The 19,859-nt window shown below is 49.5% G+C and overlaps 1 protein-coding gene across 1 annotated transcript in view; it reads left to right on the top strand.

Annotated features, from left to right (window-relative positions):
• The first annotated feature begins 16 nt into the window (after window positions 1-16).
• Scara5 (scavenger receptor class A member 5) overlaps window positions 17-19,859 on the top strand; it is a 97,701-nt gene continuing 77,858 nt past the window's right edge. The window contains exons 1-2 of the mRNA XM_005355505.3: window positions 17-354; window positions 5,003-5,137. Of these exons, the coding sequence (XP_005355562.1) occupies window positions 5,026-5,137 (112 nt within the window). The 5' untranslated portion in view covers window positions 17-354; window positions 5,003-5,025. The remainder of the gene's footprint in view (window positions 355-5,002; window positions 5,138-19,859) is intronic.

Here is a 19,859-nt window from a genome sequence, read left to right as displayed (position 1 = left end):
TGGAGGTTGGAGCAGCTCCCACCCAGTCAGTACCTAGCAGAGCTGCGGGAGCCTCCACAGAACATCTCCGGATCGCTTTCTGAGGCTGACCGCTGAACCAGGTGCAGACCCTTCACTCAGCCACCAGGTTGAACTGCTTCTCCTACAGAAGTGACCCTGTGGCCCTGACCTGAGATAAGTCACTAGGTGACCCCCGCAAGCCTCTTTCTATGACTCCATCTGGATTTGGCTGGCTGTGGGGACAAGCTTCGAGAGACTGCCTGGGTCTCCGTGGGACAGCAGTCAACTTTCTGGCTATCATGGCAATTGCTGGAAACTGAAGGCGCGGGCTCCAGCCTCCACACAGACACACAGGTGAGTCGTGTCACTTTGACCTGGAAGCTACGGGGTGGTAAAGCTGCAAAGGCAGGTGGAGGGAATGATGATCTGATGAAGCAGAGGACTGGGAGGTCTTGCAGACACAGAAGCTAGCGTTGCCTGCTTCAGGTGGGGGAAGTCCAGTGATCTGAGCCTGTAGACACCTGGGCCCGAGGACCCAGCTGCTAAGGATGTAGAACATGAGCCTGCACTCTGATGCCAGAGGGATGCTGTTATTTCATTTCTGTTTATCTTATCATGTCATAGCCTCCCAGAGCCTATTCAGTGAGTAAATGGTCAGGGGACAGCCACTCGTGTGTGTGTGTGTGTGTGTGTGTGTGTGTATGTTATGTGTGTGTTGAATATATGGATGCATGTGTATGCATGTGTATATATGTATGATGTATATATATGTATGTGTGTGCATATATATGTATCTATGTACACACATGTGACACACACACATATATACACACATATACACACCAGGGTACTATGTATGATGCAGAGGTTATTGAAGGAGCATCTGCTCCTCTCCAGCTGTGAGTTAGGATCCAGAGAACTGAGTACTTAGAAGAAGGAAGGGTTTAAGATCTACCTAGCAGCTTTTTCTCAGAGGCCACATTTGCAGTGACCTTGTTTGGTTTAAGTAAGTTTTAGAAACTTGGCAATCCAAAGAAAAGCTGTAAGCCCTGCCGAGTTAGAAGCCAGAGCACACAGAAACTAGTTCCGAGTTGCAAGTGAGGCTCCTGATCCATCTTGACCCTTCTGGTGCTCCCGGTGAAACTTCCAGAACCGGGGTCCTAATCTCAGTCCTATGCCACATTTGAGATTGCTTTTTTGCAAAGGGAACTCCACACAGCTTCACTTCTAGGACTTTTTGAGCAACGGGGAGTCTGCAGGACTCTGAAACCCAACCAGTGAGACTGGATTCTCTTTGGACCCCCTTCTCCAGCTATTCTATAAGACATTGTAAAGTCCTCTCTCCCACATCAGCTCCCATGATCCTCACCTATCCCCTGGACTTCACACCTCAGGGCTATAGTGCAGAAGGCTGGATGAGACCAGCAGATTGGGCCACTTTCCCAAAATGAAAGATGGAAAAAGGAACCCTTGTGCCGTGAGCTGCCCCACTTCCACACCTGTGTGAAGGTGTCCCCCACACACCTGTGCAGAGCATGCGAGGATGTCCCACACCCGTGCAGAGTGTGTGACAATGGCCCACACCCGTGCAGAGCATGCGAGGATGTCCCACACCCGTGCAGAGTGTGTGACAATGGCCCACACCCGTGCAGAGCATGCGAGGATGGCCCACACCCGTGCAGAACATGTGACAATGTCCCACACCCGTGCAGAGCATGCAAGGATGTCCTATGGCATTTTCAGCTGTCAGATACAGACTCTGACCCTATTCCACCCTTTGTGGGGAGTGAATCCTAACATCCCCTGGAGGTCAGTAGAACGCCCCTCCCTGTTTTCAGGGTGGCTTCTCTTTGATTGGCAAAGCTGAAGTCTAGGCTCTTTGAGCACCAAAACTTGTGGGTCCTTCAATGTGGCCCAGGTTTCCCCTTCCAGGCCCCTCCCTCTGATCATGCCCTTACAGGGGTGCACTGGCTGGCCCTCCAAGGTGTGCTCATCTCTGCTGCCTTATAGTAGCCCGGAAGATGGCCACTGAAAGTGACTGACGCACATGTATATCCTTGATACAGCGGCCATGGCTGAGTCAGTGCTGTGTGCAGGGATCTCCTGAATGATCTGATTACTTCATCTTCCACTCTCATTTCCAATATCATCATCTGTAACATGAAGGGGGGCCTGCTTGTTGGGGTTTCCATCCTGCCCAGTTCCCCACAGCTGTTTAACCCCAAAGAAGCTATAAAGCTGATTGGCCCATTAGCTCAGGCTACTTATTAGCTCTTGTAGCTTATATTAACCCATTGTTCTTATCTATGCTAGCCACATGGCTCAGTACCTTTCTCACTGGCCCTCATGTTACAATCATCCTTGCCTCTTTGGTGTTGGTTAGGTTATCTTTACAGTGGGAATGATAAAATAATGAGCTGCCTCGCTGCCCTGCTCCTAGTGCTCCCAGGAGAAACTCCAGCGAGGTCCCTCAGGGAAATTCATCTGAGGCCCAAGGGATGTTTACAATGCACTAGCTGCTTACACTCAAGATGGTCAGCTGAGACATGGTTGAGAATGCAAACTGGGCCTAAAGGTCATAATAGATGGGGTCTCAGAGTCCAGCACTTGCTCCTGAGTTCGTGAGGAGAAAACCCAGCCCCACATAAAACTGGAACGGGCAGAACATGCTTACATTTTTTCCCCCAACTAATGAAGAGTTGAGCATTTCCCAACTCATTCCTTTCACACCTCAGCCCCTTTCTCTCAGCTCCCCTAGGCTGTTGCTTAGTCCAGCCAAGAGGTGTTAGGAGGATGGCTAGGGTGGTTGCCTTGTGGATACACTCCAGATCACAGTGGTCTGGAGCCAATCTGGAGAGAAGAAAGGTGGCATGAAAGTAGGGTTCCCTGCCCTGTGGATTCTGGGGCCCTCTGGCTGCAGACGCTGTTGCCTTTGGCAGAGCCAGGGCTGCAGAAACGGTGCCTTCTGTTTTGTAACTCCTCAAGATGGGGGCCAGAGGGGAAGGGACCACACACATCCTGAGACCAGGGAGGATCCCCTATGGCTGAGCAGGGTTGGAGCCACCCAGTGCCCCACCTAGAGGCCCTTGCTGGGTGGAGGGCTTGGATAAAGAGCCACTGTTAGGAGACTAGCAGATTGGACACTATGGGGAGAGGCTCCGAGGGGCTGGGTGGGAGCTGTCTGTGTGAGAGGTCCTGGAAGAGCCAAGGACCATCTTCATCTCCTGTCCCTTCTAGAGACTGGAAGAAAGACCAAGAAGCTGAGTGCATGTGTGCATGTGCCCCAGCAAGTGAGCCAGTGTGGGGAACGGGGCGTCTCATTACTTGGAGTGAGGGCGTGGAAGAGACCCCATCATTCCTGGCTCATTGGAAGGGCAGTTGAACATCCTCTGCTCAGTCCCAGCCTCTTCTCAGCCCCAAAGGCCTCGTCTCTGGAGATTAAGTTCAAGTCGGGAAAAGAGGGCACATGTTTTTGCTCCGATCTTGCCTCCCCTTCTGTATCCCCACTCACGCTTCCTTCAGGTCCTGCCTCTAAGATGGGATGGGTTGACCCCTAAGACCCATTGCAGTCTCCCTACCAGGGCCTTTCAGGCACTGTACCATCTCATCCAGCTCGTGGGAGCTTGCTTGTTTCTCAGGCTCTCAGTGAGTCTCCTCCATGCTGGAATTATACCCATCTTCCTGGAGGCTTCATTTTCCAAATTTCACTTTAAAGAGAAATAAACACCACCCCATCTGACTTACTTTCTCTTCTTCCTTTACGTCCTTTTCCTTCCCGTCACTCCCTCCTCCCCCCCCCATTCTTTATTTTGGTTAAACATCCAGACAGCTAAAAAGCATCAGGAAAACCAGTTGACATAAACTTATGACCAGTTAGGACTGTGTTGAAAGCAGCGTGCAAGATTACAGGGCATATATGTGAGAGGGAAAAGCCAAAGGATTCTGTGTAAACAAACACTTTGCAATTTGGTTTTATGAAAAGGATTTTTCTCATTACACAAAGAATGTAAATGCGTCTTAGAAAATCTCAGAAAATCCCTTCCAGCCTGGGTCTCACAATGCCTCTCTGCCCTGGAGTCACCCTCCTGTGCAGGCCCTGAGGATGGCCTTCCAATCACACAGTTACGTGGGACAGAATGTGCTGGTGGAGGCCATGGCTGGATCCCTTCAGGGGAAAGGATTTCCCAAGTCAGGAGCTCAAGACCTTGCTTCAGCTTTGGGGGATCAGATAGGCATAAGTCCCGGGGTCAAGAGTTGTTCGTTAAGACTCACTGAGACTGCTCACCCGCTAGGTTCCCTGGGAGATGAAGTCCTGCCTCAGCCCACTGTGGAAATAGGGTGCCTTCCCACCTCCTCCGCTGACCCTAAAACTCTCAATGCACCTGTGCTTCTAATTTCCCTTATGCAATTGTCTGACCCTCCCAAGCTGCTAATGGCTTCCTTAGAGGTTCTCAAGCTCCTGGCACTACTTAACCTTTAATACAGTTCCTTTATGTTGTGGTGACCCCCCAACCATAAAATTCTATTTGTTGCTACTTTATTACTGTCCTTTTGCTCCTGTTATGAATCGTAATGTAAATAGCTGTGTTTTCTGACTATCTTAGATGACTTTGTGAAAGGGTCATGTGACCCCAAAGTGGGTCACAATCCACAGGTTGAGAACCTCTGTCAGAAGCTGTCTGTAGTCACCATGTGGGTAGTAGCATTTCCTTCAAGTGCTGTCCAGCATGGCCATGGTGTCTCTGGCCTACGGCTCCAGCCCCACAGAGAGCTGCTAAGGGAACAGCTGCAAACTGGCCAGGGCTTGGCCTTCTAGCACTGAACAGGGAGAGGCTGGAGCTGGAGGGGTCCTGCACCTGGACGGTGCACCTCGTTCCTGCAGATGTAGAAAAGACCACACTCCAGGCTGGGGGTCCTGCGGGCGGGCACCTGGATCCACCCTTTGTTTGTTTTCTGCATAGTTGACTGAGTGTCTCCTTCCTCTGTTGCTCGCGCTACCCAGTGTCTCCACGGCTCCAGGACAGGATGGACAACAAAGCCATGTACATGCACACCGTCAATGACCGGGACAGCGGCTCCATCTTCGAGGAGCCCTTTGACGGCAGGAGCCTGTCCAAGCTGAACCTGTGCGAGGATGGTGAGTACTTCAAGCTGTCAAGGACCCTTGCTTACCTGCTCCCCCCCCCCCCCCCCGTCTCCACCTTGGTTATCCCAGTGCCTGCTCGCCTTCCTGTCTAGCTTAGCAGATGCTGAATATTGGATCTTTGGAGGTCCCTTCTGTGGGGTTTCTATCATTCATCTCAATAAGCCTATGTCATCGGCAAGGTGAGGACCTGTTTTACAGATGGACTTGTTGAGACTGAGAACAACATTAAAGATTCTATCACGCACCAGCCCTCAGAGGGGATCCAGCATAGAATATCCTTGATCCTCAGACTGGAGACCGAGGAACAAGGGTGTTTTAACAGCTCCATATCCCTGTGCACCAGCAAGCAGGCATTTAGTAGATGTCTGTACTGTCCCTAATAAAAGCTTGCTTCATGCACAGATCCATTCTTCACTGGGCTTGAGTGGAACAGGAGGACACTGTCCCTTCAAGCTGACTGCCTAGAGACAGTCCCTCGTCCCTGCTGTAATCCCCAGAACAGTACTTGATTTTAGGACACCCTGTCAGTCGCCTCTCTCAGGAGCTATGGCTCTTGCTTTTTTCCTCATGGGAGCAGATGTAGGACAGGAAGCCGTGTCTGAGAGAGGAAAGAGGGGACCGCCCTAGTGGAGGGACAGACAGGGGGACCTGAGCTTCTGAGCAAGGGTTCCTCTTCCCTCCTGTGGGGACGCTCAGCTCTTCGCCCCGGTCTAGTCTGTATGCGAGCTGTCGGGGATGCTCTGGAGGAAACTGGACCAGCGCCTGCCCTCAGATGACTCAGGGTGACTGGCGGGAGGAGGAGCTGGCCCGAGAGCAGTCCCCTCAGGGTGGATGCTGAAGCCAGGCAGGGAAATGGTTCCTGGAAAGGGGCTGAAGGATGACTGTATCATTTTTTCCTCTGTTGTGACAAAATGTTCAACAAAAGCCTGAGGAAGGGAGGGCTGATTTTGGCTCACGGTTTGAGAGTGTCATGCATGGCAGGGTGGCAGGGGCCATATTTCATCCCCAGTCAGGAAGCAGAGAGGGACAAATGGGGGTGCGAAGCTCCCTTTTCTCCATCTTATTTACTTGGGACCCTTGCTATTTACTTGGGATAGTGCTAGTGAATCTCCCCCTTCATTTAAACATGTCTGAGCATCCTCATGGGTACACTTAGAGATGTGTCTCCAGGGTGATTCTTAGCCCCATCAGGTTGTCAATCAAGACAAACCATCACAAAAAAATTTTGAAAGAGAAGAGGTGCGAAAAGATTCAGTCAACATGTTCCCCGGACTAGGGAGAGAGAAGGAAGGTGCACACACACACACACACACACACACACACACACACACACACACACACACACATTCATGTATGCGTATGTGTGTGTGTGCTGCCTTGTTCAGGATATCAGCAACGGTGATGCTGAACCATGCCCCTGATTCAGTTCTATTCTCATTGGTGCATTAGGAAGGAGGCCAAGTTTGGCCAGAAAGGACTGGGGTTGAGGGTAGTTGGAGGGAGTCCTCCAAGGTCAACCTGGGACACCAGGCTTAGGGTGGGAGCGAAGCCTGCAGTGGGGTGTCACTGGGGCCACCACCTTTTCTTTCCCCCCTTTCCCATCTCCCTTTCCTGTTTTCTGGATCTCAGATCAAAAACAATCATTCCTTTGGATCAGAGAAACAAAACCAAGCAGTGGGCCTGGCTCTGTGCTTAGTGGCGTCAAGCTGATGCATCTGCCAGAGCATCCATGATACAGTGATTGATGAGGCTCTCAGCTGCGCTAGTGTCCTAAGGAAGGGTTCCCTGGGCCCCGGTTTCTGGTGCAGTGATGCCAAGAACCGTGGATTCCAGACTGACTCTAGGCCTGTGTCTTCGTCTGCCAGAATGAGACACAGTGGGTATCTCTGAGGTCATTGCATTCGGGGTGTGGTTCTTTAAGTCCAGTCTCGGGGATTGATGCTACCCCCATTTAAAGGCGAGTTGAATCCTGGGCCCTGATTATATGGCCAAGGAACCCAAGCTCTCCTCCTGGGCTGACACTCACCTTCAGGATGGGGTCCCCAGCACTCTCCCTAGCCTCTGCTGCCGAGGACGATGCTCTCTCCAGAGCATATACTGTCCTCACTGCCCTCGGATCAGGCCTCCCAAACTCTGGATTTTGCTCTCCTGCCTTCTGTCCTGCTACCCCCCCCCCCACCTCTGCTCCCAGCTCTCATTGTCCTTCCTTCCACAGCCTTTTCTCTCTCGGCACACTTGGCAATATTCACAGTCATTATACTGTTTCTTCTCTGCTCAGGTGGTAAGATGTAGGCTGAAGGAAGGTTGGCAACTCCTCCAAAGCAGGAGGGCTGCTTTGTTCTCTGATGCCTCCCAGGCCCAGGGGCTAGCACTCTCCAAATGTTCACAGGAGAGCCAGCTAAGGAGTAAGTGGATAATAAGAGCACAAGGACCTTGACATCTGAAAGTAGCAAAGCAAATGCCTTTGTACCCCGCTTCTGAGTTCTTTGCATTCCTTTACTCTTTGTCCCCTGCTGGTAGGTTCTGGGGGTGGGGCACAGAAGTGGGGAAACTCAAGACAGCCTGGATCTTTTTTGGAAGGATCCTGATGCTTTTTTGATCTTCCTCTCTGGAGAGTGAAACAGAGGAACAAGAGGAGCGAGGTCAAGAAAGGAAAGAAGAAACTGGAAGGAGGTGGCAAAGGGAGGAAAACCTGGGCCAGGTTCATCCGGGAAGCCTTCTGTAGACTAAAACTGCGAAGTGTTGGATGAACTCCAAGCCCCTTTGAGGGCGGCCTCCTAAAATGTAGGGTGACGGGACGCTGTGTTTCTTCTTGTTGGAGTCTGATCCCTTGGGTCTTGGCATGGAGCAAGATCCTCAAAGCACAGCCCAACTGTTCAGGTGTGACTCAGATTTTAATGCAGGTGGGATTTAAAGAACTGTGGGTGGGGGCTGGAGAGATGGCTCAGTGGTTAAAAGCACTGGCTGCTCTTCCAGGACCGCGGATTCAATTCCCAGCACCCATATGACAGCTCGCAACTGTCTGTAACTCCAGTTGCAGGGGACCCAACACCCTCACAGAGACATGCATGCAAGCAAAACACCAATGTACATAAAATTAAAATAATAAATTATTTAAAATATAACATTTGGGAGGGAGGCAGAGGCAGGGAGGCAGAGGCAGGTGGATCTCTTGAGTTTGAGGACAGCCTGGTCTACAGAGTGAGTTCCAGGACAGTCAGAGCTACTCAGAGAAACCCTGTCTAGAAAATGATAATAAAATAAAATAGATGAGCACCATGGGTGTAAATACTCACGTTAGACAGAGTTCTGGCCCTGACTGAACACTTCTGGGTTCTTCTGTCTTGGCCTCCTTGCCCATCACTCCCAGCGTGAGCCCATGGGTTCTGTCTGTACCGTCCCCTTCTTGCCCCACACCTACCTGGGCTCCAGCCATCACCTCAAGTCCCATGGATCCCTTTTCCAGGCACAGCCCTGCTTGGATCTCAGAGCTTGTGGTGCTGGTGTCCAGTCACGGCCACAGAATCCCTGACAGAAACCACTCACAGGAGAAGAGTTTACTTGGCCTCACCGTTGGAACGGGTCTAGCCCACGGTTGGCTGCATTCCTTGCTTTTGGGTCTGAGGTGAGGCAGAGCATCGCGACAGTGAGAATACAGATAGTGTAGCCCACCTTTTGACTTCATGGTGGCCAGGAAGCAGAGAATAAGTCCAGGACAGGACAAGCTACAGCCCCTGAGCCCTTGGGAGCCTCTCAGTTCTCAAGGATCAGATCTACCATCCGGGAACCAAGGCTTCAACACCTTGAGTCCTTTGGGGGACACAAACCATAACTAATCATTGTATAAAATATAGTGTATTCTGGCTGGCAGGGCTCTTGTGTACGTGTGTGCGTGCGTGTGTATGTGTGTGTGTGTGTGCGCGTGTGTGTCTGTGCATACACTCGCGTGTGAGTGTAAAGTTTCTCATCCTTACTGCACTACAAATATCTTGAAGCCAGGGAAGGTGATAGGCTCTTCTGTGGGTCCTCCAGGCACTTTTTAGGCAATGGGCACTTGGGAAATCTCGGGGATAGTCAGCACATGACTTACCCAAGGCCACTCAAGTAGTTAGTAGCGGACTGAAGCTTGACTCAGGACCTCCCTGCCTATAATTCAGGGGTCCTTCCTGGGAAAGGAATTGGAAAGTGATTAAGAACTGATCTTCACCTCTAAATTCTGATAGGGAAATTGGCTGGGAGGTGGATGAGAATTAAAACACAGAATCTGCCTTTCACCTGACAACCCTATCTTCAGGGATGTGGCCCGGGCTAGCCACCGGCTTGAGCTGGGCTCACTCAGTGGAGTCCTAGGCAGGCGTGCATGGGAAGACAAGGCTCACCCAGCCAGAAAGATGTGTGGCTGTAGTGGTATTGACCCTTGCTTGATTGCCACCCCCTATCCTCCTCACCAGAGCATCAGGGACAAAGGACTCTATCTCATCAAATGAGCCAATGTTTCCTGTACAGGCCGCAAGGCCGAGAGTTCCTGTTATGCAGGCAGAGGTCGGAACTCCACAGCATGAAACAGCATCAGGTCTGGGGGTCAAAGCATTGTGCTGCATGCTGGTGTCCTCGGTGCCAAGAAAGGGACCCTCTGCCAACAGCATCTCCCAGGGTAACCTTGCTGCTGACTGTTGCCCCTTTCTTTCCCAGCTCTTCTATTTCTCCCCCACCTTTCTCTTTGCTTGCTCCTAGCTTCTACCTTCTTCTCTCCTTCCCTGCCTTCATTCCTTTTTACTTCACAGTTGCTAAGGGGAGCAGAGGGACTGTGGCACGCCATTGGTTCCCTCCATGGAAGGCTCCCTTTTCTAACACTGGCATCTTCTCACCCTCACATCTGTCCAGCTGCCTACCCTCCAGTGGCCTTGGTAGTTCAGGTCCTCTCTATCTCTGAGGCCCTGTCTTCCTCTCTCTATGTCTTATCGCTCAGCAGCCTCCCTGGAGCCCACTGTAGACCAGAAGCCGAGGGGCACGGACTAGAACCTGCTAGGCCACTGCATAGGGGATGTAATACCGGAAATGCTTAGAAGAAAGCATCGCAGAGAAGACCCGAAGGGCCCCGTGCATGTTACCATGTTGTCTCAGTCAGTCATCTCTCCAGAGACTCAAAAGAGGAGCAGCAGGGTTGCTCCCTATTCTTTCTTCCCTCCCATGCTCCTTCCTCTCCCTTGCCTCAACCTCGCCTCATTCTTGTTTCAACCTTCCCCCTCCAGCCTTCCTTTCCCCCTGCCTGCTCAGCCAGATGGGGACCCCTCTAGGCTCTGCCGCTGGCTTTAGGACCCAGAGGAGTCCTAGGAATGGAAGGCTCCAGGCTGAGCCCGCCTCCTCTGAAGCGGTTTGTGAGGCCCTGAGAGAGGTGTTAGTGTCAGAAAAACATCGTCCTGCTTCTCTCCCCGTGGCCTCAGCCCGCCCCGCCTCACGCACGTGTGGCGTCATCCATGGCTGTCCACGGGAAGCCAGGGGGAGGTAATGAGTTACATGTGCTTCTGGTGATGGCGGGGTGCCTGCAGCCTGGACTCCGCGGTCCCACGTTCCTTCCCCATAAAATTAAATTATTCTCCCAGGGGACCTGCTACATCTACCTTCTGTCCAGCAGACAAACTTGCTTCATTTGGTGTAGCCGAGGGCTGCTGGGCGGCTACGCAAGGGTCTGGCTATGACCTCATTGAGGGTCACCACCCTTTATAGGTTAGAGAGGAAGAGGGCCCTTAACTCATTCAGTACTGTAACACCAGGGGACATATCCTGGTAAGCAAGAGCGGAGAGCCAAGTACTGGTAGATGAGGTTGGGAGCACTGGGGATGCTGGTGGCCTGGTGACCCAGTGGGTTACGGCCCCAACACAACGAGACCCAGAGATGGGGGAAAGAGGTCAGAATTGCAGTTTTTCAGGTCATAGGTCACACACAACCATTGTGAGCTTGGGCACAGTCCTCAGGCTGGGTGCAGAAGCCTCTGTGTACCCCCTCCCCATTCCTCTTGCCCCTGTTCTGTACCCTACCTCCTCCTTAGGCTCAGGTACCAGGGGACTCTGGTAGGAGATGGAAGGAGGGAAGACGTGGGGGCTTGGGTCTGTACCGTTCCTCAAAGCCTGCTCTGCAGGGCTACCTCAGGCTAGGCTCCTCTCTGGGGGAGCTTATTATTTCTGAGTTCCAGCCACTCTGTTTCATCCCTGAGATATCCTCAGGCCCAAGGGTGGTGGCAGCTCCAGGACCCCGTTCTGTCCCTGGCGAGTGTCTCATATCCTTGCCTCCCATTGCATAGACTCCCTTTTTAAAACCTAGGAGTCTGTCTGCTAGACAGGGCCATCCTTTGCCCTGGTGGGGGGTGTGGCTTTGTTCAGAGACCTCATCCTTAAATAAGATGAATGTCATTGTCCTTCCAGGACCAGAGGAGGGTGTGACCGAACCATGCAGAGCTGTGGACACTCAGTGCCATGTGCTTCTGTCTTTACCTGTTTGAGAGACCCTGAAACCCTTGCGGAGGTGGGGGAAGGGAAAGACAGAGAGGTCCTGAGGAGGAAGAAGGGGGAGGCTTTAACACAACGTCACAGACAAACCCAGCATTAGGCATGTTTATCCTTTGCTCAGATGTGCTGGGCTTCCTTCTGTGGCACACCCTGCTCTGTTCTGGGGTAGAGGTGGTCCAGCTGCAGCCTTCAGGGACACATCAAGCTCAGTCCCATTCAGATGGCCCAGCCCTCCTGTCTTCCAAAGCAGACACCCTGTGACCCTTCCGACCTGTGCTTGCAGCTGCTTGGAGAAAAGGAGAGAAGGCCTGGACTTCAAGCCTGATTTTCTCTGCTCAAGGGAGAAGCCAGTTCGCCCATCACAGCAGGGTGGAGGGCGGGTGCCTTACAGTTCTGGAAAGAATGATGGTGCAGATGGAGACCGGGCTGCATCCCCCATTTCCACCTAGCAAACATCTTCAGCTCAGGCATCTGGCTGGGGACGGGAACTTGGAATCTTTGCTGGCATTTGGGGGCTATTCTACAAGCTGGTGATCTTCTGGGATTTTTTTTGTTTGTTGTGGAATGTGTGTGTGCACGCATGTGGTGTGTGTACATGTGCGTATATGTGTGTGCATGTGTATGTATGTGTGTACATATGTATATATATGTGTGTGCATACACGTTTATGTATGTATGTACATGCATTGTATATGTATGTGTGCATGAATGTGTGTATGTGTGTGCATGTGTGTATGTGCACTCATGTGTATGTATGTGCATACATATGTATGTGTGTCTAAGTCAGAGGTCAACCTTTTGTTGCTATTTCTCAGGCATCATCGTGTTTTTCTCTCTGATCTGAACTTACCAGGTAGGCTAAGACAGCTGGGCAGTAAGCCCAAGGGGTCTATTTGACCTCCTTCCCCTGGTCCTGGGATTATAAGCACGTACCGCTATTCCAGCTGTTTCCATGGGTTCTAGGGTGAACACAGGTCCTTGTGTTTGCAAAGCAAGCCCTTTTACTGCTTAAGCCATCCTTCCAGCCCAAGAAGAGGACCTTTTGGCCTAAGTCCTGATGCTTTTTGAGTCCCTGTATGTCTAGATACCATATCTCCCCTCTACTTGCAGTACCCTTTTAAGACAAGGGCACTGCCTTTCATTTATTTTTTTAAGTTAAAATTTAATTTTTCAAATTTCATACATGAGGACTGTATTTACATCCTCCCCCTTCACTCTCTCCCCTCCAACTCCTCCCAAATGCTTAGGGCTGGCCACTGTGCACCAGATAACCCAACAAGGCTCTTGTTCCAACAGATCTTTTTCTCCCAGCGGCCATCAGTCACCTGTAACTCTTCATCTCGTGGTAGGGTCTTGCGAGATTTACCCCCATCCACGTTGCCACTGTACCAGTCTTGTTTAGGTGACCAAATTTATGAGATTTTATGGGTGTAGCTTCTCTGTTCTGACTCTTAAACTCTTTCCGTCCCCTCTTCTGTGATGCCCTCTGAGCTATTCGTATGGGAGCTGTGTTGTAGAAATATCAGCTGGGGTTAGACACCCCAACCACTCAATTCTCTTCATTTGGATTAGTTGTGGCTTTCTGGAATGATTTCCATCTGCCTCAGAAAGGAGCTTCTTTGATGAGGGGCGAGAGCTCATTTACTGTGAATATAAGGATACGCAGTTAGAGCGCAGATAGGGATCATGCTGGCTTAGGGATGTGGCAGTAGTTGGTCCTCCTTTAGGACCTGCGGCTTCACCAATCACGGGTGGTCAGTAGTTGGCTAGGTTTAATGTATCAGACGTTAATTCTCTCCTTTGAATTTGCTTTAAGTCCAATTTAGACATCTTTGGTTGCCCTCAAGACGCAGGTGCCACTACTACACCCTTGGGGCTATCTTGCCGTGCTGGTCCTTGTGTGGTCTGTAAGCTTTACAGCTGGGTACATTGCTTAGTTTTCTTTCTTGGCAGCTGGCATAGACTCTTCAGATAATCCTCAGGGAAGTGACTTCCAGGTCAGTTCCAACTCTATTCCTCCGAGTCTTGTGTCAAACATACACGGTGTCTTCAACAGTAGGGTCTCACCTTCAAGTTCTGAGAGACAAACAAGGGTGAAAGCCTGGAGGGTTTGGGGAGTCTCTTTGACTTTCCTGACCAGCAACTTGAAGGGAGTTTTCCCATGCCCGACACTGGGAATTCTGTTAGCTAGTCTATGGCTTTTGGGTAGATTATTATCACCACACAAGGCATAACTTCAGTTGATATATACATACATGCATATACAAACATATATCATGTACATATTTTTAAGTAAACCTGAGATAATATGATTTTATTTGGGACAAAAATTGTAGTATCTTCCACCAGCCCCCTCCCCCAAGTCATTCATTCTTTGCATAGGACTCCATGGCCTTCTCCATCCCACTTGGATCTTGGTAGTTAGCTGACTCTCCTTCCCTGCCCTTTGCCACGTCTGGACTCTCTTTCCATCTGAGTCTTAGCTCTCAAAGCAGATGAACAGCAGCCAGCAGGCGGTTCTTGTGTTGGTGGAAAATAAGCACAGGCCATCGATTGTTTTCAAAGACTCTTTATCCAGAGTAACCTTGGGAACAGATAGAGCTTGGGACACAGAAGCTTTATGGGGAACTGACAAAATTATACGACAAACTGCAAGTATTAGGAAGAACTGTCCTAGAGCCCCCATGGAGTCTTAGTGGAATTAGTTCAGGCTGCCCCCTCCCCATTTTAACCATCTTCTCTCCTTTTCTTAAAAATGGATGTGAAAGGTTCCGACTCATTTAATGATGGAGGTGATCACTTCTACATCCACCCTTACCCTTGCACCTCCTGTTTTCTGGCCTGACTTCCCCAGGGACTAAACAAGGCCTGGGGGCAAACAGAGTCACTATGTTTACTGCTCACTATAGCATAGTTGACTGTGCTGAGATAGGAAAACCAAGCCAAGTGGTGCTGTTGGGTTTTCTTTTCCCACCTTCCCACTCAACAATCAACATAGAATACGCTAACTCTGCTCATCAAAAAATGTGGGGGTGGGTGGGGTATCCTCTTCACCAATAACCAGCTCTGCCATAGGGCGCCCCCTAGCTGTCCTCCAATTGTCTTTGGTTCTGACAGCTTCTTCTTCTCCTTCTTCTTCTCCTTCTTCTTTTTCTTTTTTAATTTTTCGAGACAGGGTTTCTCCGTAGCTTTTGGTTCCTGTCCTGGAACTAGCTCTTGTAGACCAGGCTGGCCTCGAACTCACAGAGATCCGCCTGCCTCTGCCTCCCGAGTGCTGGGATTAAAGGCATGCACCACCACCGCACGGCCTGACAGTATCTTCTTGCAGACAGATATATGGAGGACTCACCACAGCCCTGACCCAGTAGAGATCCCATTCATGAGCCCAGGTCATGGCATATGCTTCCAACCCTGGCTATATAAATCAGAGTTCCCAAGATCTCCCCCTCCAGTCTAATTTGCTGCAGTGCCTTAGAGCTCAGGAAAACACTTTAATTACACATCCCCATTTATTACAATGGGTGTTACCATGTTGCTTGACAGCCACATGGAAGCATTACATAGGATGGGGTATGGGAGAGGGTGCAGAACCCACATAACCTCCTGGGAACCATGGTCCACAAATTCAGCTATCTAGAAGCCCTCAGAACCCAATATTTTTGGGTTTTCCAGGAAGCTGTATTAGCTAGTATGATTGAGTAACCTTTGGCTATTGACTAACCTTCATCCCTTTTCCCTTCGTAGTGGTTGAGGGGTGGGCTCCACGTTTACCCTTTTCTGTGTACCTTGGTCGTTTTAGTGGCCAGGTTTATTTTAAAGCTACTTGGTGCCCACAACTATCTTACTGATGTACAAAAGACCTGTTCACTCTTGAGGTTACAAGGGTTTGGGGAGATATCTCTAGCATATACAATGAAGGCCACTGTATGCATCACCTTATCTAAGATGTTTAGGCCCTTACGGATCCCGGTAAGACTTACTGCGTAGCTCATTGTCACTTCAGGCCAGAGACTCTGTCCTTCCTTGACTCTGTCCCTGCCACATATGTGTCCTCTTCACTTTTATGAACAAAACTTAATGGAGGTCCCCATTAAAAGCACACATTGCAGCGGAGCCAGAGGTCGTCTGGGGCTGCTTCTCATCATGCATGTCGTACAATGAAAACATCGGGAGCGATGAGTAACCAGTGTGAGAATGAAGCTTATCCTAATGAAGTCAGACTTGGGCAGGTTTATTGGAGATCCTTGGCCGAGCTGAGCACTGGGGGTTCCTCCCAGCAATAAAACGCCAGCCCCACCTGCTGTTTATGGGCCTGGGACTAATACCAACGAGAATCAAAGAAAATGACCATCGTGATTGTTAAAACTCAAGTCGATGGATTCAGAACCATCTCATCCCCTGGGTGCTGTTTCCACCCAGTTACTTTGGAGATAAATACCTGATTTATCAGACTTGTAAGTGATTGAAAGAAAAATCAATCTAAGCAGATAACTCCCGAAAGGGTCTAAAGTTGTAACTAAAATTCTGAAATATTATTTTTAGAGAAATGGAACGTTCCATTTTCAGGGGAAGAGCATATTGATGAGGAACAGCTTGAAATGCTTCCTCATGTCCCACAGCCCTTACGTGACAGACAGGCTTTAAATCTCCCTACAAAGGGCTCCACCCCATGCCTGACCTCCTGGCAGGGCTGGGATGGGGGCTGGGCTGCCTGATGATACTCTTTGGGCATGCTCTTGTTCCCATTATTAAAAGCACTCCACACATCTAACCTCAGGGAATAATAAAATACTTTAAGACAATCTTATTTTGAATATATCCTATCAAAAAAAAAAAAAAGAAATCAAATGTTTATCCCCCAAGTAAAATGAATTCTTACAATAGACAATTCATTTTCCGCCCAAGAATGTGTCTTCACATTCTCTCTTGATATGACAAGTGTTTTTACTCTAGAACCATGGACTTCTATGCCCCAGATCTGTGATTTCATCACTGGAGCAGAATGAGGCTGTCCAGGGTGGAGTTCAACACACAGAATGTTGAAGAAAGCTCAGTCGCAAGGGCTTGACTGCGTGGTATACCTACGTGGGCACTAAGTGATGTTCAGAAGTCCTGGGTACGTGAGGAGAGCTACGCCTTCATTTGCCCTTTCAAAACAAAATTTTGCTCCAAGGTACATTTTTTTAGCCAAGCAGAATTTGCCAATTATTTATTTGTATGAGGCAAATGTAAGAGATGACCTTTCCAGCAAAAATAAATGTGCTCGCATGTGTCCATTCCTATAGAGAACCTCACCAGGCCCTGCTGCTGTCCACCCATGTGGGGTGGACAGAAGTGCACCCCGACAGTTACACATAAGGAGGGCAATGCAGGAGATATGTGTGTGAGGTCCTAGCATAGTTCTCTTGCTGTGCTTAGTAATTCTCGATGTGCTACTTTCCAGAATATTCTCGTGTGTCTGTGTGTGCATGCGTGTGCATAGATGTCCTGAAATACTGTCCACCTCTTTTCTTTCTATTCCTCTCTCTCTCTCTCTCTCTCTCTCTCTCTCTCTCTCTCTCTCTCTCCCCCTTCCTCCCTTCCTTCCTCCCCCCTCTTTCTTTCTTTTTCTGAGACAGGATCTCTCACTAGTTTGGAACTCATCAAGTAAGCTAGGCTGTCTGGTCAGTGAACCCCATGGATCCTCTTGTCTCCACCTCCCCAGTCCTGTGATAATAAACTTGTACCACCATGGCATGTGGGTGTGTGTGTGTGTTACCATCACCAAAGTCAGTGTTTCCCACTATGTTCAACACAGTGGCACTAAAAGTGACTGAGTCACACACAAATGCGGATTTGCCATTTTAATAGTGAGGTATTTATTTAGCTACCTCCTAGGAAGGCATTAACTCTCTGCTGGTGACGATGATGCAGTTTTATCCCTAAATAAATTTAACTTCAGCAGTGGGGTGATGTCAAGATGGCAAGGCCCTGGGATACCCAGCCGTGGGCAAACAGTACTGGGAGCTGGTAGATGCAGATTTTTAAGGATGGGGACACTCCAGGGGTCGTGAGTAGCCACCTGCTCCTCAACTAAATCACCATCTCCTATGCTGGCTCACTGAGCCTAGATTACCATCTCCTATGCTGACATACTAAGCCTAGATCACTGTCTCCTATGCTGGTACACTGAGATCTTTAAGTCATTTTATGTGGGCTTAGTTTTCAAATTTCCCAGAGCTGTTAGCCTTGCCGTCTCATGACCTCTTGGACCACTTCCTGGTCTCCAAGAAGCTACTGTCTCTTCTGGAGGCCATATCCAGAGGGAAAAACTTTCCCCATAACCCTCTTAGAGCCTGGATTCAAGTGGTTCTCAGCCTTCTTAGTGGTCATGTTGTGGTGATCCCCAACCATAAAACTATTTAGTTGCCACTTCCTAACTGTAATTTTGCTACTGTTATGAATCATAACATCAATATTTGTGTTTCCCGAGGGTCTTAGGTGTCCCGTGGGAAAGGGTCATTGCACCCCAAAGGGGGTTGAGAGCGGCTGGCTTGGAAGGCTTCGTTGTCCTTCACCATTTTCTCCATCAGTCTGGTGGCCAGTGCCCCTTTGGCTGCAAACGACAACAACATTTAATAGCTAGCAGCTTCGCCAGGACTCGCTGCAGAATCGTTGTCACATTGGGAAGAACACTTTCTTCTCAGAGTCCCAGATTTTGAATCTACAACAGCTGCTCATGCACCCACGAGGCTGGAGGGAGAGGAGAGACAAGCCCCGTGGTCAAGCCTGCCCTTCAGGCCCACGGGCATGGCATTCCCCTGTGCAGATTCTTCCTCGGATATGGAGTCACCTCTTCTGCCAGAGCGCTTCCAGTAGAGGCTCCACTTCCCTCTTCACTGTTCATGTGCCTTCTTCCAGTCCCGTGGGAGCTACTGTAGGGCCGTGGCTGCCTTCATTCAACCAATGTGCTGAATAACACGTCACCACAACATGGCCATTAGGAAGGCTGAGAGCTACTTGAATCCAAGATCCCAAATAAACACACAGAGACTTTTTCTCTTACTTATGAATGCCTGGCCTTAGCTTAGCTTGTTTGTAGCCAGCTTTTCTTAACTCAAGTTATCCCATCTACCTTTTGCCTCTGGGCTTTTACCTTTCTCTATTTCTGTATATCTTTTCCTTCCTTCTTATTCTATGTCTGGTTGTGTGGCCCCGGGTGGCTGGCCCCCTCTTCTCTTGCTCCTCTATCTCTCCTTCCATATTTCTCCTTCTATTTATCCTCTCTGCCTGCCAGCCCCACCTATCCTTTCTCCTGTCTTGCTGCTGGCCATTCAGCTCTTTATTAGACCAATCAAGTGTATTAGACAGGCAAAGTAACACAGCTTCACAGAGTTAAACAAATGCAACATAAAAGAATGAAACACATCTTTGCATCATTAAACAAATATTCCACAGCATAAACAAATATAGCACATCTTAAATTAATATTCTTCAACAATTTGCCATCTTTTTCAGATAAAGAATTTGCTTGAAAATATGCCTCCTCACTTGATCTAGGGGGGAAAAAAGGCAAGCAACAATAAAAACATACTTCTCTATGGTCTGGGGAGATGGCTCAGTCAGTAAAGTGCTTGCCACACAAGCATGAGGTCCTGAGTTTGATCCCCTTCAATTCATGGCAGAAGCCAGACTTGACAGCACACACCTGCAGTTCCAGGACAGCCAGGGAGACTCCTCCAGCTCACTGGCCTTTCAGTCTGTTCAAATGGGTGAGTCCCAGATTCCGTGAGAGACCCGTCTCATAAAATAGAGCACTGAGGCAGGCAAAGCTGACACACAGACACAGTAACAACAGTTCCTCCATTTGTTAGTCTTTGTCTTAATTTCTCTTTCCTTCCCTTGTGGACATATTCTCATATGTTTTAGGCATCTCGTCATGGTCTTCACGTTCTGCTTGTCCTACCATTTGTGGAAATATATACCTGAAGCTCCTCTTCTGCTCCATTTGAAATAGTTTTCTTTAGCATAGGAAGGGATTAAGAGTTCCTAGAGAAACCACACCCTCTCAAAGGGTGGTCAAGTTTCCTCATGTTTGTCAACAAAGGGATCTATCACAGGTGGGGTGCTCACTAGTAAGTAGAAGCCTCAGATACAAGGAAAGGGGCTTCTCTCTCCTCTCTCCTCTCTCTCTCTCTCTCTCTCTCTCTCTCTCTCTCTCTCTCTC

This window comes from Microtus ochrogaster, chromosome 17, assembly GCF_000317375.1.
Source record: "Microtus ochrogaster isolate Prairie Vole_2 chromosome 17, MicOch1.0, whole genome shotgun sequence".
NCBI classification, from domain to species: domain Eukaryota; kingdom Metazoa; phylum Chordata; class Mammalia; order Rodentia; family Cricetidae; genus Microtus; species Microtus ochrogaster.
This window is presented reverse-complemented; position numbering and strand designations above follow the sequence as displayed.